This window comes from Haliaeetus leucocephalus, unplaced genomic scaffold (genome assembly GCF_000737465.1).
Source record: "Haliaeetus leucocephalus isolate CR32 unplaced genomic scaffold, Haliaeetus_leucocephalus-4.0 Scaffold273, whole genome shotgun sequence".
Classification (NCBI taxonomy): domain Eukaryota; kingdom Metazoa; phylum Chordata; class Aves; order Accipitriformes; family Accipitridae; genus Haliaeetus; species Haliaeetus leucocephalus.
The window spans coordinates 2,386,688-2,413,065 of NW_010972709.1; the positions used below are offsets into that span (position 1 = coordinate 2,386,688).

The 26,378-nt window shown below is 46.6% G+C and overlaps 1 protein-coding gene across 1 annotated transcript in view; it reads left to right on the forward strand.

Moving 5' to 3' along the window:
- Window positions 1–13,609, forward strand: part of MYT1 (myelin transcription factor 1) — a 34,062-nt gene extending 20,453 nt beyond the window's left edge. Inside the window, exons 13-21 of the mRNA XM_010569495.1 lie at window positions 515–577; window positions 791–859; window positions 4,939–5,001; window positions 5,590–5,673; window positions 9,732–9,953; window positions 10,538–10,629; window positions 11,560–11,663; window positions 11,755–11,898; window positions 13,354–13,609. Coding sequence (XP_010567797.1) covers window positions 515–577; window positions 791–859; window positions 4,939–5,001; window positions 5,590–5,673; window positions 9,732–9,953; window positions 10,538–10,629; window positions 11,560–11,663; window positions 11,755–11,898; window positions 13,354–13,494 — 982 coding nt within the window. The 3' untranslated portion in view covers window positions 13,495–13,609. The remainder of the gene's footprint in view (window positions 1–514; window positions 578–790; window positions 860–4,938; window positions 5,002–5,589; window positions 5,674–9,731; window positions 9,954–10,537; window positions 10,630–11,559; window positions 11,664–11,754; window positions 11,899–13,353) is intronic.
- Window positions 13,610–26,378: the final 12,769 nt, after the last annotated feature.

Sequence of the window (26,378 nt, forward strand, 5' to 3'; positions counted from 1 at the left end):
GGGGGGGGGCGGGGAATCAATTCAGAAAGCTGAAATCTGACGCTTGCAGGGAATAAGCTGATTCCCGCAGCCAGTGCTTCAGTATTGCAGAAATCATCCAAATTGGCAGCATCAAGACAGTGGTGTTCATGCCTGTTCGTTCATGCCACCCAGCAGGCTGCTTTAAGTCTCGCACTGCTGCCGAGCAAACCAAGCAGCTACGTATTTTGAACATTTTCTTCACATTTGGCGTAAATTTTTTCAATTTTTTTTCAGGATCCTTGTGATCTTTTGGGAACAAAAAAGGGAGGAAGGGGAGCTGCAAGGGAAACAGATGGTTTATTTGCATGCAAACGTACAAACTCCTGCCGAGGTCCGATGGAAGGAGCCGGTGTAAGGGGTCCAGGGCTGGGCTGAGCCCCCCGCAGACAGACCCCGAGGGGGGCTCAGCTGGCTTTGCAGATCCGTGGCTCTCGGGTGAATCCATTCCTTTCCAGCACTTACACTCGTTGTTGTTATTGTTGTTGTTGCCCAGTTGCCCAACCCCAGGCTGTGATGGCAGCGGACACATAACGGGAAACTATGCCTCTCACCGCAGGTGGGTTGAACTTTTTTTCATGGTTGGGACTTGAAAGACAACTTTTTATTTCTTTGAGTATATTTTTTGACCATGTGGATAGTTTGGTTCTGTTTCCTCCCCACCTTCTGTTGCCCCTCTCCCTCCCCACGCCCTGGCCCTTTTTCTTTTTCCTTTTTTCCTTTTTTTTTTTTTTTTTTTGCTTATCCAGATATTCCATCTCTTCTCTTTCAGCCTTTCTGGTTGTCCTCTTGCTGACAAGAGCCTCAGAAACCTCATGGCTGCCCACTCTGCTGACCTCAAGTATGTTTGCGCTCAACTTGGAACTCCTTTTTTTTCTTTTTTTCCACCCTTTTTTCTCTCTTCTCCCTTTCTGCCCCCCCTCCTTTTGCTCTGCTTTTGCTTTTCCATCCCCTCCCTTCTCATTTCAAAGAGCCGATCAAAATCCACCTGCAAGGAGCTCTGGTGGACTCCAGCCTCCAGCTGCCGTGTTGAGAAGAGGCAATGGCACGGAGGAAGGCTTATTTTGGGGAGGGGGGGATCACGGCAGTGATCAGAAATGACCTGGACCCCTGGCAGCTTTCCTTTGGGCACTGTAGACACATGCTATTTTCTTTCTCATTTGGCATCTTTTCCCAAGCTCTTGTTCCCTAGTTTGTGCCATAACCCTTTTCATTCAACATTTTTGTCCGTCTCTCAAATAATCCAAAGCCTAGATAAAGGCACACGCTTTATTTTTGGGTAGACACACAGCTGGGAAAATACCACCAGGACATAGCAAAGCCAACTCCTCTGGAGAACCTGGGATGATAATTTTATGCTAAATTTTAGGGGCCATTCGGGATGTAGTGACAGGGGTTCCTATTCACTTCCATGGGAGATTGGTTTGTCAGGGAATAAAAGAGGGAGCAAGTAAATGCTTGGTGAGGCTGGATCCTGAGCCAGTGGCAAAGGGCTGATGGGGACCTGAATTTCTGTGTTCCCCTTTCTGCTCCTGAAGGGAGGAACCTGGTTTTGGCATTTTCATTCAAATATCTTCCTCTGAATCCTGTGTTCAGCTTTGCTGCTGTCTTACCAAAAGTCCTCATTTTCAGCAGGAGCTTATTCTTCACAAGAAGGTTTCCCTTCTCTTAGGTTGCCTCCTCCAAAGAAAGTTTTAATAGAAATTGTATTTAAAATAGATGGAGACACTGGGGGGGCCCTAACTCTCTTCCACCCAACCTGCATCTTTGGGGGAAAGCTAATTGTGAAATTTTTTTCGACATCTCTTCCATGGAGCCAGCCTACCTTTGGAGGCCGATTCTCCTCTGAGCTCCCTGCTTTGCTGAATCCAGTTTCAGGATTATTTAGACGCTGAGATATTCATAACTATAACTGAAGAGGCTCTACTGAGAGTAAAACCTCATGGGCGACTTCACATTGCACAGGCTCCCCATGAAAAAAAAAATAAAAATGCCCTGTGTCCTGTATGCAATCAGTGATGTTTGGACCTGTAGTAGAATCAGGTGGGAGCCCCTTTGGTCATTAAGGTGATTGGTAAAGTCCCAAATCCCTTTTTGGTGGCCCGGAGGGCAGCGTGGGTCCAGGACTGCTCTGCACCCCACCACTGATGCAGGTGCTGGTGCCAGGAAAAATGTCCATTAGCTGCCTGCTCCTTATCACAGAGGTGGAAAAAGTAGCTGGATTAGTTGATATTAATAGAATATGCTAGTGGATAGAAAGGACTCGCATGATTAGTGCTAAGTACACTTAATCATGCATTATAGACGATATACATTTTGAAAGAACCTCTTAAGAGAGCTTTGCTGAACTGGTGTTTCTCCAACAGCCTTAAAGAATAGCCCAGTGATCAGGCAATTAGTGTTAAAGATATTAAAAGCTCTCAGGAACAGTGCCCATTTCCAGTAAGGGCCCAGAGAAAAAGCAAACAGGGTCGTCCCTGAGACCGAGCATCACGCCGAGCCTCGCTGTGTAGTGTGCCCTGCAACCCTTGGGCATCCGATGTCAGCGCTTTTTATCAAAATACTATATAAACCAGGAGACTTCTGGCCAAAACAAAGCTTTTTATTGTTATTTCCCAAGTACTGCTTTTTTTCTTCTGTCCTGGTGAGGATGGGAGCTGAGGAGGGAGGAAGGGAAGAGGATTTGGAGATATTACAGATAGCGCAGTCATAGCTTTTCACAACTTCAGATAAGGCTATGTCAGTGTTTCTATTATAAATTCTATTTCAGGGGTTAATATGCCTGATATAAAAAAAAACAGCTCCAGGCTGGAACATGCAATAAAAGGTCTCTGTCGGTATGATTTGTCTCCAGATAATTAAAAATAAAAATCAAATCATTTCTCTCCCCTCTTTAAAAGTCCTGAAAGGCAAAAGGAGTTTGGTGTTAGCATTTTCATAATCTCATCCCACCCTGAAGCTAGAACAACAAAGAAATAGTTTTGCTTTCTACTTTAACAGCGTATAACAGGGAAATGTCACAGTCATCTCCTAAACCTGTAATTTCTAAATGATTTAGAGAATTGGCACCCTCATCGAGGTCCTGCTGGATGTGTCCCTTCTCTTACTGCACCAGACCTACGAGCATTATGTTTTCCTGGGTCTGAGCATGCTGAGCCTTGGTCCTGACTTAGTGTCCCTACCACCCCTCTGGGACCAGGACGTGTCACTATTCTCCCACCCTGGGTGAGGTGCCAATTTTTTTCACCAACGGAGCCTATTCAATGACCCGCAAATCCCAACCCGGCCCCCGGGGCTGTGGCAAGGTGAAAACTTTTAATTTTTTTTGAAAAAAAAACCGAGGACTTTTTAAAAGGCTATTTTCCAAGCCGCAAAACTAAAGGCATCTGTGGAAATCATTGCTCCACTGACTCTCAGGGCCAGAGCACCCCAGCTATACCATTGCCCAGGTCAGGCATGAGCTTTCCCAAAAGCATCGGCCTCAGAGGCTGCCCGTGCACCACCAAGTGTTGCCCATCAGTTCACTGGGGTGTCCTGGAGACACCGTGCATTTACACATCAATCCCTGCTCTGCTGTGGGGTACCAACCAGTGGTACCAAAGCAGGCACCGGTGGCTTGAAAAATGGGGATCGAAAAAGTGGGGGCACAGCAAATTCCTCCCCCAAAGCGAAAGGGCATTTTGCAAGCTTGCGGCCGTGCTGTGAGCTTTGCTCGCTCCGGCTCAGAAGCGAGTGGCTCAGCATCTCCCGCTCATCCCACCGTGGATTTCCTCCCCCCTGTCCTAATCACTTGACTTAAACAGCCCTGGCTAATTGGCAAGCTGGCGCGCACATCCTCGGTGAGCACTCCTCGCCTCTCTTCCTTGTCCCCATGACAACTTTTATGTCCGCCGCGTCACCTACAGCATTCGGAGCAGATCTTTGTGCTCGTGGTACTTCATATCCCCTCACCTTTCTCGCTTCTGTGCCCTTAATGATGCGGTGTTTAACTCGTGCCATTATCTTCGCCGCCGCTCGGCAGGGCTCGCAGCCCCCGCTAGCCTTTGTGCCGGTTTGTGTGATCACAGAAGTATTCTCCAGGCTTCGCTTTCAATCACGTCCCAGAGCGCTGGATGTTTACCTTCAAACGCATGATCAGGGCTGCATCTTCAAAGACCCCTTTGTAACGGCACCGGCTGAGGACTGAGGGGCAGATTTTGCGCCGAAGCACCAAAAGCTGCTGGTGCACCGTACGCGGTGACCTGGTGATCCCCAAGCCGAGGCCCCGCAGGCAGCGGTCCCCATGCAGACCCCCGTGTCCCTTGCCCGTGGTGTTAGGGAAGGAGGAGACCCGAGGTTAACCTGACCTTTTTCCTCCTATTCCTTCATTACTTTCCATCAGCCGCAGTGAGATTAGCCCCTTCCCAAGTCACCCAGACCTAAGCTGAGCCCTTCTGTTGGGATTCCTCTTGGTGGTGGCCAAGGTGGCCCCATTGTCCGGAGGTGTAGGTGATTTTTCTGGTTTCTTGTCTATGCTCACATCCAGCCCAATGGCCCTGGATGGTACCTGCTGTACCATCTGTCTGTACTGCTGTACCCACTGTCCTGGAGGTCTTTTTTTGGCTCATTATCATGTCCTGAGCTGTCCCCTTTGTGAGGGTCCCTCTGCTGGAGAGCAGCCACCCATCACGCTCCCAACATCCTCATCTCTCTTCCCACTGATGGTCCTCTCCAACGCCGACATGCATGCAGCAACGCATCGACATTGGTGCCATGGATATTACAGACCAGACCTTGTTCCTATGGAGGGAGAACGGGCAGGAAGAAAAAACCTGCTTCTCTGTTGACAGTCCCTAGATTTCTCTTTGAAATGAGCTGTCGCAAACCGTCGATTCTCTGCTCGCATCCCCAGGCTAATCTGAGCCTCCCTTTCCTCCGCAGGTGCCCTACTCCTGGTTGTGATGGCTCTGGTCACATAACAGGAAATTATGCATCGCATAGAAGGTAAGATCTCCCTTAAATTATTTTCTCTGTAGCCTCTTTCTGTTTGGTTTCTTTTTTTTTTTTTTTTTTTCCCCCTGCAGTGGGCAGAGTTGTAAAGTTCTGAATAAAACATTAATGTTACTGACAACTGAAGCCTATTTTCATCTCTTTAATCTGACTTCTCTTTTTTTTTTTTTTTTTTTAATGTTTCCAGCATCTGATTAGAAGCTCCCTTCAACAGAATAAAAGACAAAGGGTCAGATTTTAGCTGATGCAATGTTCCTGTTAATAATGCCACCTATTTATGACTTCTATTATCACTTTAGAGCATTAATAGCAGAGATCTGAGCCTTCTATTTCAACAATTCCATTAAACTTTGCAGGCTGTTAGCAGATATCTTCTTATCTAGACACCATTAATTACTGTCCATTTCCCTCAATTTTTTAATTTTTTTTTTTCTCCTGACTTCTCCTCGTGATGTGAAGCTGCAAAACGAGAGAGATCAAAAACTCTGTGCCAGATTCAAGGGAAAGATGACTGAAGCAGGGGAATAGCAAATGCAGTGATTCTGCCAGTGAGACAGGCCTTTCTTCTCTTTTTAACCACAGTCTGTCAGGCTGCCCTCGTGCCAAGAAAAGTGGGATCAAGATCACCCCAACAAAGGATGATAAAGAAGACCCGGAGCTGATGAAGTAAGTCTGGAGATAACTCCCGAGTGGAGCCTTGCGCTCTATCCCCTTTGCCTTGCACAGATTTACACAGGGGAGCAGCATCCATCCCGCGCTGGAGCAGGTGCTGCCAAAGCTTTTCCGCTGGTTTTGGGGGAATTTTTCCCTGATCCCCAAAATGGTGTTGCGATTTGGAAATTTGATTGGAAAATTGAGCAGTGGGGGAGGTAATGGTGTATTTTTTCTTACTTGTTTTTGCCGATGCAGAAGGTAGGCTGGTAGGGCACTACCTGTGCTTTATATAATTCCTAAAAAAACCCACCAGTGTTGTAAATGATGGTAAAACCCCACAGTCAAGTGAAACGTTGCAGGTTTTCAGGCAGCAATGGGCAGGTGAGGGCTGCCGGTGGGCTTGCTTAACTCCCAGGAACACGGTAGAAATAGAAACTATCCATCACTGAGCCAGGTCAGGATCCAGTAACCCTGAATAAAATGTGTTTTGTAGAGTCTTTGCCACAGTTGAATATTCAAAGCGAACTGAGAAAGCCTTTCTCTGCTGCCTCAGGCTGAATTTTTCAAAACATCCCAGGGGGTTTATTCCTACTGGGAACAGAGATTTTAAATCCCTTAGTCTGCCTCAGGAGCTTTACATTTGCTGTGAAATCCGTTTGTCCTGACTTTTAGCAAGCCGGAGCATCACGGGCTCAGCGTCCAGGGCCTGACGCAAGGTTCAGGATCTGTGTCTCGACCCCTTGTGCAGCTACAGGACATCAAAGGCTTTACAGTGGGGCTGGGGCCAGCACTGACTCCAGGATCCTATTTTTTCTTAACACAGAGCATCCCCGGGCTTTCCAGAGCCTGTCCACTCATCCAGCAAATGCATGTGGAGGGGGATAAAAAGAAACATGGGAAAACTTCTCAACCCCCTCCAAGAGCTTCTGGATGCCCATGAGTGCTGGCATATCTGCCCAAACCCCTTTGGCTCAGCAGACTGTCCCCAAATGCATCCTTTTTTTTCCTCATTTTAGTCCTAGGGCAGGTCTTGTCCTTGCAGAAGAGTGGAGGTGAATACCTCCGTGTCCCTGGGTTTTGCCCTGGAGCAGAGGCTGAGCCGGAGCGAGAACCAGTGGGAGCGGAAGAACCCCGCGGGGGCTGTGGGAAACTGGGATGTGCCAGCCGGGGGAAGGACCTTTAAGAAAAAGATGATATTTGAGCCATCTGCTCTGTTCTTACTCTTCAGTCTACAGGAAGGAAAGCCTCCCAGTTAAATGAGCCGTGTGATAATTAGCAAGAGTTAGCAGAGTTTATTAAAAATTAAGCAACCTACTCGAGAATCTGTGGGAGAAAAGCCTTTTTTTTTGGCTCAAACACACTAAATTGCTGGTGGCATTGTAACGCTGTGCTGTTAACCAGTGACACAGTGAAGGAAAGGACAAGGAGCAAATGCTGTCGTGCAACTGCCGGCTGATGCACGTTTGCTTCTTTTCCTGCAGTCGGAGGCCCGAGGTTGGGAGGTCGTCCCTCTCCACGTTTTCCCCAGGGACACGTGCCCTGCAGGGCTGGGGAAGCTGTGGCTTTGCTCATCCTTGCCTGCCCCATTTGGGGCTGGGACCAGTCAGGGATGTGCCAAGAGGCTCCCCCAGTGCTGTTTTTCTGCAATGAGAGTGTTTCCCAGTGCAAGGAGAAAGGGGCTTTTTTTATGGCTGTTTTGTTATGGTGCAGCTGGGGCTTGTATAGGAACGGGAGACGAGCTGTCAGAGCATCCCCAGCAGAACCAGTGGTCCCCCCTCCAGCATCCTCACCAGGGACTGGGTCTCTCCTAGTCCACCCTAAAGGTGCAAATGCTGGGAAGCTAAAGTGGCAAGAAATAGGGTTGGAGCATCATCAGAACTGGGATTTTCTGATTCCTAGAAAGCTGATGCCGTCCACCCCCAGACTAGCCTTGGAGGCTGGTTGTGGTTCTGCTGCTCCGTCAGCAGCGGGACCATGGGCGCGGGTGCAGGCAGTGCCGGGTGGGCTCCGAGGGTCTCTGTGGCATGAGGACGTGAAGGCATTCCCCAACACCCCACGGCACAGCCAGCACCCCCTGCTCCTCCAGTACGCCCAGGAGGAGCAGAAGCCCCTCTGAGACGTGCAGAACAAGACGGTACAACGATCCCTTCGCTGCCGCCTTCCCCCAGCCCTTGGAAAACTCGTGTTCTGCCTCCTGCGGCAAGGTGTGCCCGGCGTGGGTTTGCCTTAAGGAGATTTGGCTCTAAATCCATCCTCCGTCTGCACCGAGCACCACTTGGAACCCGGCCGAGTTTTGCTCATCGCCACTGAGGAGAAAGTCATTTAGTCCCTGTTGGTTTTGTTGTTCATCCTTCAAGTAATTTGCTACAGACGTGATTGAACAGATCACCTCAACCTTCAGCCCAGCCCTGGCATAAAAGAGAAGCATCCACGGCTGCCTAATTGATCAAACGCTACTGGTGCTTCCGTTAAATAATAATAATTAAAAAAAAAAAAAAGTCCAAGCCAGCTGTTCTGCACAATAAGGCTCTGGTTTATTTTTTAACAATGAAAATGTAATGAAAGTTAAATTAACGGCGTAAAATATGTAACGGTTGGACCGTAACTGCTGCATACTAAATGCTGGGGTTTGTCTCTCTCTCTCTCGCTGTTTCCCCCCGCCCCCGCTTTTCCTCCTGAGGATTTAGTAATTTGCTCGTGATCATATAAAAGCAATGATGTTATGAATTTACTGAGGATCCTGCTGGCAGGGATATTATAAGTGAATTGTGCTGCATTTGCAGCTGATTAAAATCGAGATCAGCATTTTTCAAATTGTCTTGGGAAAAGGCTGGGTGTACAGCTCCCCCCTTCTGCTGTCATCTCCCTTTTGTACGAAATGTAAACAATCAGGGTAATCATTTCTGCGGTGAAACGCAGCTTGCGATTTTCAGGAGCAGCTCAGTGGATATTTTGCTAGGGAAACTTGAAGTCCCTAATTGCTTTCAAATCGAGGACACGGGGTTATTTTGGCCATTTCTTACCTACTTCCACCTTCCCTTTTTTAGAGCAACCTCCCTTGAGTAATGAACTTTTAACTGTATTTATAATTGACTAGCATCTTTAAACAAATGCAAACCACAGCAGAAACCTTAATAGATACGCTGGGCTTTGTCGAACAGCTGAATTTAGTGATTATGCCATTAGGCGGGGAGTTTGCGAGCGGGGAGGAAAGAGGTGCCTTTTAGAGGCACTCATCCTCTTGGCAATTAGCACAAGTTGTGTCAGCGCTTCCATGACACCCCTCGCAGCTCCCGTCTGCCTGAACCGGCCATAAATGATGGCAGAAGCACAGGAGCAGGCGGGCTCGTGCACCGCCTTGGCGGTAATTCCCACTTTTATCCCCTTCGAGCGCAGGTTGATCTCTCGGTAGCCAGAGTGTTTATTCGTCCTGTCTGATGGGGTACGGGCTCAGAAACCCCTCGGACGCCCTCCTTACAGGTTTGCAGCTTCTTGGTGCGCAGGTTGCATCCTGACCGGCTCCTGGCTCAGGGACTGGTCCACGGCGAAGGGTCGTGTCCCCGTGGGCACAGACAGTGCTCCTAGATTGCATTGACCGTGCTAGTGTAGGGTGATAAAGTTGATGACCCTGGGTTCCTCAGCAGTAACACCGGGCAGAGCTGGCTGTAAATGTGTGACAGTTCGATATGAGCATGTCAGCCTTGGTTTACATGGGGATCCAAAGTCAGGCAGCCCAACCTGCCGTCTTTGCCCTCGATGAGGCACCAAACACACTTTGGGACACCACTGGGACTTGCTTTTGCTGCAAGTGTGAGTGTGATATGACCTCCACAGTCTTTCCCTCTTGCAGGGTTTACCTTGGTTCTCTTGGGCTCTTTTGAAGGGGCAGCTGTAGCTCTTAATTTCCTGTCTGCCATTTCCAACAACTAAGCATCTACCACATAAGGTCCAGATGAGATCCCCAAATGTGAAAGCTCGCTTCCCAGGCTTCCTCATTCCTGCTCATCCCTAATTTTCTTACTACCCTCTTCATTCCCATGCTGTAATTTCTGGTAATTCCCTGTGCCCAGGTGTCCGGTTCCTGGCTGTGTTGGGCTTGGACACATCAGCGGCAAATACGCCTCTCACCGGAGCGCATCAGGGTGCCCTCTCGCAGCCCGCAGGCAGAAGGAAGGATCGCTCAACGGCTCCTCGTTTTCCTGGAAGTCGTTGAAGAACGAAGGCCCGACCTGCCCAACCCCTGGCTGCGACGGCTCCGGCCATGCCAACGGGAGCTTCCTCACTCACAGAAGGTAAATCACAGGACTGAAATCACCAGGAGTGTGATAACATTGCCATGGACTCACCTACCTGCCTGTAGATGCTGCTTGAGCATCGTTCAGCTCTTCATGCAAGGCTCAATAGCTGGTGCTTTTGATGCTGACCTCAGTCAGGTTGCTCCAAGGTTGGAGCTTTCTGCATAGAAGAAAATGCGTAGTTGTTTTAATATTGCAATGGTGAGATGTGGATTGGGCAAAATCATGAAAATTGATAATATAACGTCCTTCCATGAGTAAGCCAGGACAGGACTTGGGCACCCCAAACAGGGGGTTTGACGCCCAAACCAGCCAGACTTGTCTCACCTTCCTCACCTGTAATGCCCTCTCTTCTAAGAAACAATGTGTTTTTTAATCTTTGTTCAGAGAAAATTGCTCTTGCTTTATAAACGGGGAGTTTTGCGGCATTATTCATAAAGCAATTTCCTCTGTACCATAAAAAGCTTTTAGAAGAACTGTCTCGCAGCATGAACTCCACCAAATGGTACATGCTCTTGTTGGGAACATAAGCACCTATAAATACTGAGAGCTTATGAAACCCATTTTTACTTGCTTTTCAGTTTGTCAGGGTGTCCAAGAGCTACGTTTGCTGGGAAGAAAGGAAAACTCTCAGGGGATGAAATTCTCAACACAAAGTTCAAGACCAGCGATGGTAAGGATTTTCACTCCCTTTGCCTTGCAGGTGTGTCAGGGTATTGAGCCCCTATATCTTTTTCTTTGCAGACTGAGGAGGTTGCAACAACTGAAATCTGGTCTCAGATTTGCAAGCTTACCATGTGCTATAAACACCCATTTCTCAGGCTGCTTGGATTTTGGGGGTGGCATGATACCGGCACCACTCCCCAAATGACACACTGGGAGGGAGCAGGTGAAACAATAAAGAAGGAGTTTCCATAATGAAATTCCAGGCAAAAAGAATTAATGCTGAAATTGAGATATTTTTTGAAATATTCACTGATATTTTTACAAATCCCTTGCAGTCATTCAGCAATTTTCACCTATTCAGGGCTTTTAATTCTGCAGATATTTCTGGATCTGGAATTTTGTTAGTGATGGCACTTTGCATTTCCAGCGCTATTACTGAGGTTTCTGTGGTATTTGACAAGGTTCAGGCATTTTACTTGAATACTTACATAGTTTGGAGCCTATAAATACCTGCACTCTGCTAGAAATATTGCTTTATTTTATGAACCTCGTAAATTCTAATCAAGACATGCATTAGTTGTTTAAATGGCATCTCCCCAAACTCAGGACTGGAGAGAATGACCTGAGTTTTCAGGGCAATCAACCTTGCAGGGTGCGTGGAGGTGCTGGACTCCAACTGCTATGCTGTCGTTGGCTTTTGCATTTACATATTGACCTATAAATTAACATTGAACCATGATGCTAAAAATGCTACCAAAAAAATGAAAGAAGTAAAAAACCAGGTGAGATGTGCATCCTGTTTAGAGGATGTAAAAGCAAAGGTGAGGACTTTGTGAGTGGTGATGTCTCTGCAACAGGATGGGCTCAGCAGAAAGCCCAACATTTTTGCTTTTCCCACAAGCGTCTGCTGACTTGGCCGTGACCTTCTCTCCTGCAGTTCTGGAGAACGATGAAGAGATCAAGCAGCTGAACAAGGAGATCAGTGAGCTGAACGAGTCTAACTCGGAGATGGAAGCAGCCATGGTGAAACTGCAGTCGCAGGTTTGTGTCCTCGGACGCGTGCCCTCGGATCGGTGGTGGTGGGTGCCGTTGCTTGAGGGCTGGTAACTCTGCTGTCCTCCTTGCTCTGCAGATCTCCACCATGGAGAAGAACCTGAAGAACATTGAGGAGGAAAACAAAATCATAGAGGAGCAAAACGAAGCCCTGTTCCTGGAGCTCTCAGGGTTGAGCCAGGCTCTAATCCAAAGTCTTGCCAATATCCGCCTTCCGCACATGGTAAGAAACTTTGACAGCGCTCGCTCCAGCCAGCGTGATCGAGGGGGCCATGCCAAACCCTGGTCACGATAAGGCTTATGTACAATTAAAGAGTGGGAGAATTTCTCTACATACACCTACGAGTCCTTTATAAGATCAGTACTTTCGCCTTATCTCTGAAGCTTGCGTTATATCTCCCTTTTGTTGTCATTTTCTGCTGATCTCCCTTTGTAACTATTGTTCTGTCTCATTACATCTGGGAGCATTATCACAAAATAGGAAACTTTATCAAGGGCACCCAGCACCTTTTAGGCTAAGACAGCACAAGCAGAGATCAGGAGGGATTGGATTTCAACGTCAGAAAGATCTTACAGCTCCTATTATAATGTAGGTAGTTTCAATTCAGTTTTGAATAGCTGGCAGCCAAAGAATAGCATTCTTAAAGAGAGTGTATTTTGTTTAATTTAACAAGGTCTAACAGCCCACAGCATGTTACCATAGAATTACTGCAAAATGAAAAGACTGCATTAAAATAGTAAAACCACAAAAGGCTATTAATTACCTTCTCTCTGTTCCCAGGAATGTAATTACTGTTGTCAAAACCAGGTGTGTGGGGGGGGGCTCGCGTTGTTGGGGAAGCTGTCCTCTTACAACTCATAAAGACCATCGCAATGATCAGAGGAATGAGCTTTTGATTTATTTTTTCTGCCATCATTTTTTTTGGGGGGGGGAATCCTTTTCATTGGGGTTTGTATTTAAATTCAGGCTGGTTGGAGAGAAGCCATCCTCCAGCAGAGCAGTTTTGGATAGTATTCACCCAGCTGCCCAACTGGCAGAAAACCGCTCGCTGAGTGCTTTTTTGTAAAGTATTTGACACATAAAGGTCAAATAAACTGTTCAGCAAATATTTTTTCAAGGTTTCAGGCAACTCCAATTAAATAATGCCCACGAGACTTGTATGCTCATTTTATTCCTGTTCTTTTTCTTTCTTCTCCCTTTCTTTTATCCCCATTAACTCCAAGTTAGATACTTGCAAGGTTTCCACAATGCCCCTCAAAAGCAAAATCTGTACTGCAGCACCGTGCTGGCGTGGGCAGACGCGAGCCCAAGGTGACCGGGCTTGTGTCCTAACTTTGCCTTTGATTCCTTCCGTGATGTTTCAGCAGTCCTCTTGTCCTCCAGCCCTTCATTTCCATGGCTTAATTCAGCCTCAAGCCTGTCAAACTGCCTGCACGCGCTTAACCTGACCCTGTTAATAGTTCCATGAGGCCAATGCATAAAATTAAGGACCCAGTTAAGACCTGGCAGGATGAGGGTTGCACGATGAGATCCCATATGTGCAGTACCACACGCAAAAAGGCTCCGACGTGTAGACCTTGGGCTCTTGGTACATACACAGACAATTAATTGCAAAGAAACATCTCAGCCTCTTCCTGCTCTACGGCTAACACTTTTATTTGGCTTTTTTGGCTGCAGGAGCCAATTAGCGAGCAGAACTTCGATGCGTACGTGAACACGTTGACCGACATGTACACCAACCAGGAGTGCTACCAGAACCCAGAGAACAAGGACCTGCTGGAGAGCATCAAGCAAGCTGTCAAGGGCATCCAGGTTTAGCGCTGCGGGATGGAGACAAGCAAGCGAACAGACTGTAAGGTGGAACTTTCCCTCCAAGTATTCAGGTTTACAAGTTAGAAAACTTGTTTAATGAATGAAAAAAAAAAAAAAAAAAAAAAAAAAAGGACCAAAATGTAACCAAGAGGCCATTTCTGAGACGTGGAACTGATCGAACTCGATGTTCTCGTTTACTTAACTTTGGACCTTCTTGAGAAAAGTGGGATTTTTCTACCTGGACCACGAGGTAGATCAGGATGGAAGGTTAAATTCTCCAGTAGGCTACGGGGCTTGGTAGCTGGTGAAGAGCAGGCATCTTTCATGAGTTGCCATGCTCTTGCAGAGTTGATCCAAGAGTGAAAACGTTACAAGAACAGGGTCTTGTCTGATCCAAGACTAGTGTATGACTGGCTTAAACCCTCATGTTGTCTATGGTCGTATGTCCAGATCACCTACTCACACATGAATTATGTTCTATGTTGCTACAAGTGCTGGAGCTGCAAGCTACCTGTAAATCTGAACCTGTGCTGGGCCTCCCAACCCCGAAGTGTTCAGATATCCACTGGGCATGGGAACTCTGAAGTATTATAAAGTAGCTTATTTTTATTTTCTGAAAGAAATCTGAAGAGCAGTTCTGGATCTCCAGTGGAAAGCGCAATGGAAAAAAGGTTCTCAGGGAAGCTTTTGGAGTTTGCAACTACAGTATTCCTTTGTCTGTCTTAAATATGAGAATAGTTATTATGAATAGGCCAATACCAGATATTTCATACAGAAGAATTCTTTAATGTGTCATGGTCCGGTGTATATGATTTTTTGGAAGTCTGTTTGATGACAGTTCTGGTTCTTTTCATTATTGTGATCATCCTTACAGTGGCGCAGTACTGCCAGTCCAGAGATCATACATCAATGCCAGAGAACGTTTGAGATTGCGATGAACAAAAAAAAAAAAAAAGAAACGAAAACCAACAAAAAGAGAGATGTTAATTGATGGCCAGCAAAGTGCTTACCTACCGTGAATCAGTAGTTGATTTCTTACAGATATCCACAGGGCAATGGGTATTTTTTGGTTTGGTGTTCTACGTTTTGCGCAAAATCACAGCGCAAGCGCCATTCTGCAAAAACAAAAAAAAAAAGTTAAAAAAAAAAAAAAAAAAAGTATTCAGGTATTGGGTATTCTTCCAAAGAAGCATTCTGTAAGCAGCTCGGTACACGCAGCCCACTGTGCACTTAAAGAACAACTCTATGAATGTCTTTGCGACGCTGCTCTCCAGCACCCGCTCCATCGTGCGTGGAGCCAGCCGGCTGTCCCCCCGTGGGTTTGCTCTTCCCCACGTTCGCTCCTGTCCGGAGCTCGCTGTCCCCCTTGCTGCAAACATTTGGGAAGCGGAGGGGGGCAAACCCCCCCCCGTGGGGTCCCAGGGCGGGATGCATCTGCATCCCGCATTCCGCATCCCTCCGGGCGGCGGGGCAGGCAGAGTGGGGAAGGATTTTGCTGACCCATACTAAAGGCAAGACTGTGGTGTCGTTTCGAGCCCAATCCTGCAGATATTTAGGGCATAATCTGCGATTCGGAGAAGTCAATGGAAAGCTTCCCAGCAATTGCAGCGGCCACCGGATCCGGCCTCGAAGCTCACGAGCGACTTGACTCGTGTGGGTTCCCCCGTTGAGTTCAATAGGGCACCTGGCGTGGGTGGGTTTACTCACGTACTTAAGTGTTTGCAGGATCAGACTCCATGAGTTCACTTATTTTAGAACCCATTCCAAGTGCAAAAATACAAAAGAAAGGGAAAGGAAAAAAAAAAAAATTGAGGTGTTAAAAACACAATGTTCTTAACATGTAAATAGAGTCCAAATTGATTGTGACTGCAATTCAGTTAGTATTTAAAAGTAGAAAAATTGCACTTCCTGGAAGAAAGAGAGGAAAAAAAAAAAAAAGTAGTTAGTTTAATTATCCTGTAAATTATTTAATTTTGGCAAGATGTATGTAATTTATATTTACAACAACTTATGTTAACTTTTTGCTATTTATTTAACTTTTTTATTTATTAATTTTATACTTATTTTGAACTGGACACCGCACCATAGAAAAGAAGATAAAAGAAGCAAAAAAAAGTTAAAAATTAAAACTTTTGACCATAAAAAATGATATTCCAAAAAAAAAGAAAAAAAAGAAAAAAACCCTATCTACAACTCCTACTTGTAATTTTGATGCAACCAAGTTATTTTTTATATATTTTGTTATTTATTCTTTTAACGATGGGAATTTTTTTAAAGATATTTTATAACCGAGACATTTTGATAATTTTTTGGTTTGTTTTTTTGCGGGGGCAGGGGCACCAGGGGAAGAGAGACTTTTTCAGTTTTTCTTTTCTTTTTCATTCATATTGTTTCAGGCACTGATAACAGTAAATGAAAATTCTGTATTTATTATTTATTTAATATTTAAGTCGGGGAAAAAAATGAACTGTGCTCTTGTTGTATATTTATTTTGTCGTTTGTGTGTCGGTTATGTGATGACTGAGTACTTGTTTATGTGAAGGAATACTGTTAATATTTAAATAATAAAGAGTCACATTGAAAGTTATAGCAGGCTACATGTTATTCTGTGAAAACGAATACTGTGATCTACTTTCCTCAGGAAATGTATTTTGCAGACAGAACTTCCTTATGTACTGGCACGGTTATTTCATAATAAAACCCAGTTCTGTTTGTGACTTTAGTTCCTATGGTCTTTCTTCGAGCTGCTGCCAACGTCCCCGACGTGTCCCCGGTGGGCTTCATCCTCGCTCCTGCACCGTGGCCTGGAGGGTCGGCGTGTCCCCCCACCTCGGACCTGCGGCCACCCCAAACCTGGCTCTTCCCACCTACTAAACTGGGCGATCTGGGAGGGCTTTAGCTTTGGTATCTCTGAAGGCTTTGAAAAATAAGGGGTTGTCACCATCCGGCCAAGCGGGTGCCTAAAACCCGCTAGTGCCATGATGGGGAGAATCAAAAGTCCAAGTGAAGGCAGGTATTCGTTTCGTCGGTTGCTGGAGCCCCTTCCCCGCGGCAGGAGGGCTGCAGGCAGCGTTCCTCCGGGCAGGGGTTGCATCCTGCACCCCCAGAACTCGGCATCCCCGGGACTTCGTGGCTTCGTGCTCCCACAGGCGACGTGCAAGCAGAGGAGGTGCCATCGGGAGCGGTGCAGGAGATGCCAGCCCTGGGATGGGACATGGAGACGGATGCTTTCCCTTCTTGGATGTACAAAAAGGCTTTGCCAAATTGATCTCTGAGGTTTAGCTAAAATGCCGGGAGACGGCTTGTTTTTGTCAACAAGGTTTCCTCGCTCCTATCTGCCTGACCGCGATGTTCACAGATTACCTTCCTGGAAGAATGGAGCGTTTTTCACTGGGCAAAAGAGTTTATGTTTTGAAGTGGTGGAAATGAAGAGAATTTCTCAACGGTCTCTGCTTTGGAGACGTCATTTCTGAAGTTGCCAAAATTCAGTTTTGCTGTGCCGTAGCTGTAGTTTCCAAGGTGAAATAAGGTAAATCGTATTAAGGCCATTTGGAGCTGAGTGAGATGGGTCGAATGGGAATTTCAGGCAGGTCCATCACCAAGAAATTCAATTTGCTACTTAACTGAGCTGAACTTTCCTGACCATCCGCGCGCAGAGGCACGAGTCTCATGTTGAGACAAGCCGGAGACTCCGCTGCAGCACTCCTGGGCTCTGCCCAAGGTAAGCACTCCTCCTGCCTCTGCCTGCGCTCTTTCTCCAGGTTCTTCTATCAGCCTCTGGCTTTCCTCTCTCTGAGCAGTCAGATTTAGGCCCTGCTCTGGATGCCCTGGCCATGTGGTCCCAAAAGCTTGAGCAGAATCACCCTTGGGAGCGAGGACTGCTGGAGACTGAGCCCAGACTTCCCAGGAGCTGTGGAGCAGGAGCCCCAAGGACAAGGTCTCTTTGAGGCTTTGCTGGACACAACTTAGAGTTGATGGGGTTTTGTCCTCTCCGCAAAGGGCTGCACGTCTTAAAAGGAGAAAAATGGGGCGACTGACTCACTCAATGGTTCACCTAAACTGGCTGGCATGTTGTTCTTCTGAAGGGCACATAATTGTTTTATGGGGGGTTTCACTAGACTTTGCACCGTCAAGCAGTTCCTTGTGCCAATATTTGATTATGACGATAGAGCTAATAGACGTGCTCGCTTGTCCTTTCTTAACGAATTGGCTGTGCTGTATAATAGAGCGGTTAGATTTGTGTTAAATTGCAGCTTTGGGAGCCATCACTGTGAGATGTTATCTTCTCTGAACTGGCGTCCTTTATCGCAGGGAAGGGAATTGAATTGGTTTAAGATGGTACACTGTCAGTTTATAGGTGTGCTTAGGAGAGCTCTTAAGCCTCCTCCAACACGCGTAGGGTGAGAGCTGAACGGCAGAGAGCGGGTCTTTTGCTTCAAGGATGCAAGGGAAAAGATACTTGTCAGCATGTGGTTGTTTCTAAACACCTCGAGAGCATCATTCGGCTTCACTGATGCCACTGTTAATTGTTAAAAGCTGCTAACGACCCATCCCTCCGTTCTTCTGCTCAAGTGGTACCTTCCACTTGTCAACATTTACCTAGCCTCTCCCCGAGAGCCACGAGCTCCGGCGATGGCTTTCGGCTGTGTGCAGAAAGGCATTTCTTTCCCAGCCTCATGCATTTTTTTCTGACTTTTGGTCCCCCTGCCCCAGAGCTCCTCTGGGTAAAGTCTCAAAGCTCGGTCCTTCTCACCCTGCTCCCGCGACCAAGGTGTCCCAAAGAACGCGCAGCTGGGTGGTCAGGAAGGGGCTGCCTTGTTCTCCATCAGGTTACTGGGGAGAGAAGGTAATTTTGCTCTTCAGAGCTGCCATTTGGCCTTGAATTCACCTTCCTTGGGCCCCGGGGAGATGATGCTGAGGCTGGGGAGCAATGGGATGGGCTGGAGATGACACTGCAGCCAATGGAGCAGCCCCCGGCTGGAAACTGCTCCCCTCCCAACCAGCACTGAGCATCGCTTGGCTGGATTAAAGGCTCTGGCCCGCACTTGTTAACACACTCGCTTCTCCTACACTTTTATGAGAAGATATATCCTGAAACGACCTTCCACTTCGTACAGAAGGGCTCGTGGGATTGAGGCTGTAGGAAAGCATGCGGATGATGCATTCTTCAGGCAAACAGCTCTCGTTATTCCAGATGCCTTCATCCCCTTCTTTCAGTGGGATGAATAAATCACCAATTGTTGTAAAAATGGTAGTATCAGATTTAAAGACATTTTCGACCCTGTCAACAAGGAAGTACAACAGCCATTAAAGCCTGCTTTCATTTATATAACTGCAACGCTCTTTTGTTTGAATGTCAGTGACTATCTGTGATGATCTGAAGCAACACAAGCCATGAAGGGATAGAGCAAGGACATACGCTCTGCCTGAGCTCCAGGATGAGCATGAAGGGCTGGACCACACCGGGAGGACCGATCTACGCTAAGATATGATGTCCGACCCTACAGCATTGTGGCCACAGTTAACTCCAGGATGCCCTTATTAAAGCCAGGAGATGCCAAAACTTTTCCTTGCCTCTTCCTTAATTCCAGCGAGTCCCAGCGTCCACCCAAGCTAAGCATGAGGCAATGGCCAAATGGTCGGACTCAAACAGGGGCTAACCTGGCCTTAGAACCACAGGGGAGCTGGTTTTGGCCTGAAGCTCATCAAGGCCAAGATCAAGGATCTGCTCTTCAGGTTTTGCCATTTGCCGGAGGACTTCTTCTTGGGCTTCAACATTTAATAATCCAGCCCAACCATGCTGAGGCTGTTTAGCAATTAAATAACATAAATCCAGAAGCTAGATTAATAAACAGTCTAGTCTGTCTAGAGCAGTCTACAGGGTGGAGAGATAAAACGGTAAAATATTTATTACCGGCTTGGGGATGAAGTCATTAATTTAATAACTACCCATTGCTTTGCTTCTTACAGTTGTTAGCAGTCTGAAGGTTACAGAAGATTAGGTGGGAAACTTACTGCCTCCCTGCTGAGAGGAGCCTTTCCCATGAAAGCCAGAGCCCAGCTCCCATCTGTCACCCCATTACGTTCGGAGGTGGTGAATATATTACCGCGCCGCTTACCGAAATAAAACAAAACAAAATTTCTGCTGGCCACATGGCAACCCTCCACGAAATTTAATGAGGACACTGCCCTTTGTGCGCGGGGCCATTTTCAACAGCTGTAGAGATGAAGGCAGGAGGATCTTTGTTGGCGCTTGCTGCTTGCTCACGACGTGGCTCCCACGGCGAGCCTGGTCCCAACAGTATTGCGAGGGCAGGCGCCTTTGGGGACCGATGCTTTGGCTGCCTCTTGTCCTGAGAGGTCGGGAGCATTGTCAGAGCCTCTCATTTGTGATTTCTCAGCGGGTCTTCACATTTTCAGGAGAGGGAACATGGGTATTAGTTCAGTCCCTGCTGTGATCTGATATTAGGGAGCATCCAGGACTTAGATATATGCATCCCCTTTATAGTGATTATGGCTGGAGTCCCCTGATGAGCGTGCTCCCCCACTGACAACTACAATTTGCAGCAATGCTGCAGCAGAAGTTGGGGCAGGGGAGAGTGAGGGAGAGTGTCTGTGTGCCCTTGGCATATTTTGCCAACCGTTTCATCCAGAGACAGCAAAGAGCTGTCATCTGAATGAAGTGCACAAGGGGTAGGGTTTGAGCAGGAGACAGTGTGTGATGTGGGATGTGTGCCCCCCGCCAGCTCCCACTGCTGAGGGGCCGAGACACTGCTAATCCTCCCCGATGACCGCACTGACAACAGGTAATCGAATTGCCTAAATAATTTAATCGAATCTTTAGCCTGCTTTGTAAAATAAAGAAAAATGGGCACATACTGTGAGCATGGGACACAGACCACAGCACGGATGAATATACGGGTGCAGCCACCCAGTTCTCCCAGCTACAGCCCCCCTTGGGGGGGACCAGCTCCAGCAGCACTTAGTGCCTGTCCCTGTTCTTGAGGAAGGCAGGAAAAACAGCTCGGAAAGCACTGAAGGGTGCTGGATGGCTCCTGGAGAGCTCTGTCCTGACGGAGCCGCAGAGCCCATACTCCTCACTCAGCCACCAGCCTTGGAAGAGCCCCTTTGGCCATGGGCATCCCTGGTCCTCCTAAAGCCTCGGAAAGCTGCAGAACCACACGGACCGGGCAAAGCAGAAATGAGCAGGAGCCCCGAGTGGATGCCGTGAGGATGTAAGAGACGTTGACAGGAGACAAGGTGGTCAGTGGTGCAGAAAGGCATCTGTGCTCTCTGTTAACACAAGAAGCAATGATAAGCGCCCGCCTGCAGGTCATGCAGCGACAGACACTGATTTTTACCTTGCACCATTTGGTGTGACTGTAGTTCTGCTACCAACACAGAGAGCACCAAGTAGCCTTGTTTTCAGGTAATTTCCAGGTGATCTGGTTGACTCAAATGAATGCCCAGGAGAGAAAGGAAAACAACATCCCTGAAATAATATTCTGGTTTCTGCAGGCTCCCACAAAGGAGAGGCTTGCGTAAGGTTTGTGGGCAGCTCAAAGCAGATGAGTATGAAGCTGGGTCTCCAGGCACTGGAGATGAGAAGCTCCGTACAGGTGGATCAACTGTGATGTCTTGGCCAAGACTTTGCACTATGGTTTAATGACATCAGGCTGTGTTTTAGCACAGAGAGAGTGAGATTTTAGCGGTACTTTAAGGAGGATAGGGAGGAGAGGGAAAGAGAGAAAAAACGCTTGTGAATCAGACAGGCTTCATCAGTGCTGAATGGCACAACAAACCTGCAAGATATTTCTGTTCTCACCAAAAAGTAACAAACATTTCTGCAGAGTGTTAACCTCAATTTTTCCCTCACAACAGACTAATTTGCAACTGTCAGCACAAGCACCTTTGTCCTGACCATCCCGTACTCTGGTACACATCCAGCACAGGCAGGGCTAACTGCAGAGGCTTTACCCCAGTATCATGTCATCGCATTACCCTTTCATTTCTCTTATCAACACCACCATTCAGTTCCACTCCTTATTCCCAGCCGTTATCACAATGAGCCAAGAAAGTGCAGAGCATCAGCCAGGAGAAAAAAAAAAAAAGAACAGGTGAAATTCTGATGTTGTCAGCTAAAATAGTTTCCAGATGAGCTCTGCCCACAAAGAAGCTGAATCTTGGTGATTTTGTTGCCAAATTTTACATTTGCTCCCTCTCCCCCATCCCTCCTCTCTGCTGCAAGCTGAAAGTGGAGTCCTGACACTGCAAAGTGTTAATAGAATTAGTCTCCTGCTATAAACTGTTCACTGGGGCTTGTTAGCTCAATTGTTGATGCTAAATTCTTATCAGAGCCACCTAAAAGAGCATTAATCAAGAAAGGCTGAACTCCCTGCCTGGGTCACAGAAATTTAATTAAACCCCAAGTAAAACTGGAAAATCATTTTGAAAGAGAAGAGACGAATACAAAATGCTTTTCATCATTTGACTCTGCATCTTCGTAGTTCAAACCCTCAGCCATGATTTCAAAGAGAGTTTTGCTAGAGCAAAGCCTGAGTGAAACACAGACAAGGCTTCCCTCAGTGCCTCCTTTAACACAAGGTCCTGATGCTCATCCAGGGTAAATGAAATATGGAAAACCACTGATTAAGGCCTGCTAAGGACCAGGACCCACAAATGCAAAGGGGCAGAATGCCCTTCCAAGTAAAACAGCGATCTCCTTGAGTAAGGTTGTGTTATGGTTATTGGTTTATGGATTTGTATCTATTTTCCATTTGCTGTGCAAAAAGGCTCATGCAACAAACCATTTATTCAGTAGACGCAGAGAAATATTAGTACAGGTGTCTAGTACGACCTTGTGTGGGATATTGTGTGTAGTTCTGGGACCTCTCTTTGGAAAAAGAAAAGATGAATTTATCCTTGAACAGGTGTGGGGAAGGACTGGCAGAGTGATTAGCAGAACAGAGAACCTATCTTAGGAGAGGAGATTAAAAGAGCTTGGCTTGTTTAGCCTAGAAAAACAAAGGTTAAGAGGGGATATGATTACTCTTCATAAATACATTCAGGGTGGGAGGAACGGGAATGATTTATGTTAGAGGATAATACGGGTAGGGGATCAAATAAGGCGCATCTTGGCCAGGAATAAATTTCCATTGGAAATCTGAAGATGTTTTCTTATTGTTGGAGGAGGGAGGTTTTGGAAAGGCATTCTGTGCAGGATGCCTGAGCCCCCGTGGATTTTAAGGGGAAATGGACAAACGTTGTGGCTGGCACAGCCCAACATGCCAGTCTGCAGATAGGATATATAGGACCACCAAAGCCAAAGCAGGAGCAGGAAAACGTGATATGGCTGCCGTTTGGTTGTATTTTTATTATTTATGAATCCATAAAATCTGTTGATTTTATTTAATCCAGGAATCACTTAAAAGATCTAGAAATCATTTTCTTCCCCTGTAAGTAAGAAATGCTTGATTTTTTGAGATTCTTATATGGCAACCCTCTCCTAAATCATGGCAGATGGACCATAACGAGACAGGAGAGAGACAGGACACTGAACGGGGCTCACCGGTGCTCCTGGCAGTACCAAGAAGAGATGAAGCACCTCGCTGCTGTATGTCCCCAATGGCAGGGACCTCTGGTGACACTTTCTCCCACTCTCAGCCAGGCTGCACCATCTCCTGGCTGCTTTCTTTTGATGACGCAGTTAAGTGAGATGAATCCAGGTCTTTACGAGCCCTTCTTCCAAGTGGCAGTGGTTATGCATGGTGCAATACAGTGGAAATCAAGACATATGTTCTTCCTCTTGCTTCAGCAATTACTCACAGAGCCCCTCGATGAAGTGAGGCAGGAGGATAGCTTTAGGAGGAACACACACACACACACACATATATACCCTTTGCATGGGCAGGAGGATCTCAAGTGATTTGCTGTCAGTGTGTTAATAGTAATACTAGTATAAATGCATGTGTCTGCATGTATTTACATATAAGCATATGTGTGTGCATATGCACATATAGTATATACTTCTGAAAGTGGTATAGTGCCAAAGTGACCAAAAAATGCAAAAGAGCATATTTTGCAAAATAAAAAAAAAGAGAAAATGGTGAAAATATAACCCTATGATTTAATGCTCCTCCATCTCTTCATTTATGTGAGTCATCCTGTCACTCACAAATTACCCTGTTGACTTAAACAGCAATCTGTATTGCAAGGCTGCAGGTCAGGCTGCCTGAGTGCACGAGCTCAGCCTGTTGGGCCCTGACTTGGGTGCCAAAATACATTTTTACTATTTGCTCTTTCAAATAAATAAAACCATCCCATTTTAACTAATCATCTCTAAGATGGACTTCAGAAGTTAATTCACACTGACTGATATTTTAAAAGTATTTATAAAAGAAATTGGTTTAAAAAAAAAGGAGGGAGGAAACTGTAAAACACAGGGAAATAAAGACAAGGAAAAGCAAGAAAATTCTTGGCTTCAGCTCACCCTCATGAAAATTGCTTGCTCTCAGCAATTAAGTATCTCAGCTAACGAAGGATGGAGACCTGATTCTTACTGGTAAGACTGTAGAGCAGGGGGTTGCTGAGAGTAGGGACAGGGATTGCACTTGCACAAGGGTCCCTGCAATGCCCCAGGCCAGGCAAAGATGCTGAGGTGCAACCTCCAAACCCCGCAGCAATGCCTGTACTGCTGGAGACACCTTGTGGTACACGGCTGAGAAATATAATAATGCACGGATTTAACAAGGGCCACCGGGGCCTGCTTTCCCAATCCTACTTTGCTTTTTCCACTTTCAGGGGCTGCTGGGGTTCTTCAAGCCAGGGGGAGCTGCCCACACGCATTTGCAGACAACGCAGATGCAGGAGTGAGTTACTAATCTATTGCTGACTATAACTCATGGATAACAAAGCCCCAGGTGAGCTGTAAGGATGAAAGGAAGGTCTTTTTAAAGAGCAGGGAAAGAAGTAGCACAAAGAATCAGCGATCGCAGACCCATGAAATCACGAAATACCCAACCCTTCTGTTTTTCTAAATTTATTTTTTATTTATTTATTGGTATTTTTCCAATATTATCAGACAACTTGCAGTTTCCTCCAGAACTGGAGCCTGGTGCTATGACCTACGTGGAGATGTTTTCAGCAATAACTACATTTTCAAAGAAGCCAGAGGGGAAAAAGCACCCAGGGGAGAAGAACCAGTGGGAAGCTGGGGGTGAGCCCATGCAGCAGCGAAAGCAAGCCTGCCCGGGCACAGCTTGGCATGAGTTTTCTGTTAGCACATGATTTGGGTCATGTGCTGCAGAGACATGTATGAGTTAGAGGTGCAGAAAATAACCTGTCCCTTGGGGGTGACCGTCTCCCTTTGGCTATTCCCTCCCAATGGCTGTGCCCCTGGACATGTTTGGGGTGCAGGGAATGAGGTGGGGACTGGCTGTGGGCAAAGTGTCTTCCCTGCATGCTTCTCCTGTTTAATCCCTGTAATTCTCTGGAAACAGAGGGGCTGCCAAGATTCACCGATCCTGGCAGTGAAAGGCTGGAAGGAATCATGAATACACCTAGGAGGGCTCAGGGTATTTGGGAATCCCTAAAACACTCCTCAAGCTCTTTCTGGTCTTCTCGAGGACTTGCTGCAAGATCTGCTGCTGCCGCCGAATCTACCTCTCTGCCTTAGTAACAGTTTGCAGGGAAGCAGAAGCAGTGCTCCTCTCTACCCCTGCTGCTGCGAGCTCTCTGCCTACAGCACAGCTGCTCTAGCAATAATGAGAATTTTTTTTACCCAGCTTTTATTTTAACAATTTTTGTGCAAAAAATAAACCAACTCCTGTTTTTCAAGCGGCTCTAGTGGCAAAAGGAGCAGACGCTGAATGGAAGGCCTGGAACCACACGTGTAAGGAGTTTGTCTGTTCTGCGTTTGCAGATTTGAACTGCGTTGCCATTATGCTTGAGTGCTTTCCGTATTAAACAAGATGAGGCGAGCACAATAACCGCATCCTGTTTTGGTTGAATCAGCAAGGAGGAGTTTCAGCACTCACTCTCCACAAATAATCCCATTCTCCCAGGCAGCTGTCTTCCGTGCAATGAAAGTGCAGACATCTACAGTATTACCCCGTGCCTGTTTGCAGAGTCTGCTGTTATCATGTTAACGAAGGGAGCTGAGATAATCACCTTAAAGCATAAATACATCTTGGATGCTGATTCACTTTCTCCTATTTGAGCCTATTTACCAGGGTAATTCTTATTTTTTTCCACTGCGGGCTTGTTGTGTCTGGAAGGATAGCTGTTTCTTTTTTCACAATTCAAATCCAAACAACTTAAAGCAAGATGCCTCTTGTCTAGATGTGATTATTCCTTCTCATTTTGTAGCCATACGTAGTATCAATTCCTAGATCTAAGGCCAGTCTAGACAATTTTGTTTGATCTGCAGCCTTAGCAGTCACACAGATCGTGCAGCCTCAGCCAACGCTGTGTGCGTCACTTACAGATGAAGACGGACACGCAGTTTTAGAGGATAATTTCTCTCAGTCTGAGATGGGTGACAGGAGTCAGCTTTTCCCCATGTCTTGTCAGGCCCTGCCATGTCAGTTAAAGCCACTGAAGGAGCCTGCGTGGGTGGATAAAATCTAAATTAGGTGCCTAATGCTCAGCCAGGTCATCTCAGGGGACAGGGATCCCTCCACCGCACGAATAGCAAGTCAGATATTGTGGCAGTCTCACAATACTCCATGTTTCCCTCAAGCCCCAGCCCCTGGAGTCGGGTGAATATGCATCTCACTTATTTTCTTCTCAGTAAATTTATATCTGGCATTTACGGTTGCAGCCAAAAAAATAAAATTATCCAAGCATGTGACTCAAGTTGGGTGTTCATAGGCTCAAAATGAAGAGTATCA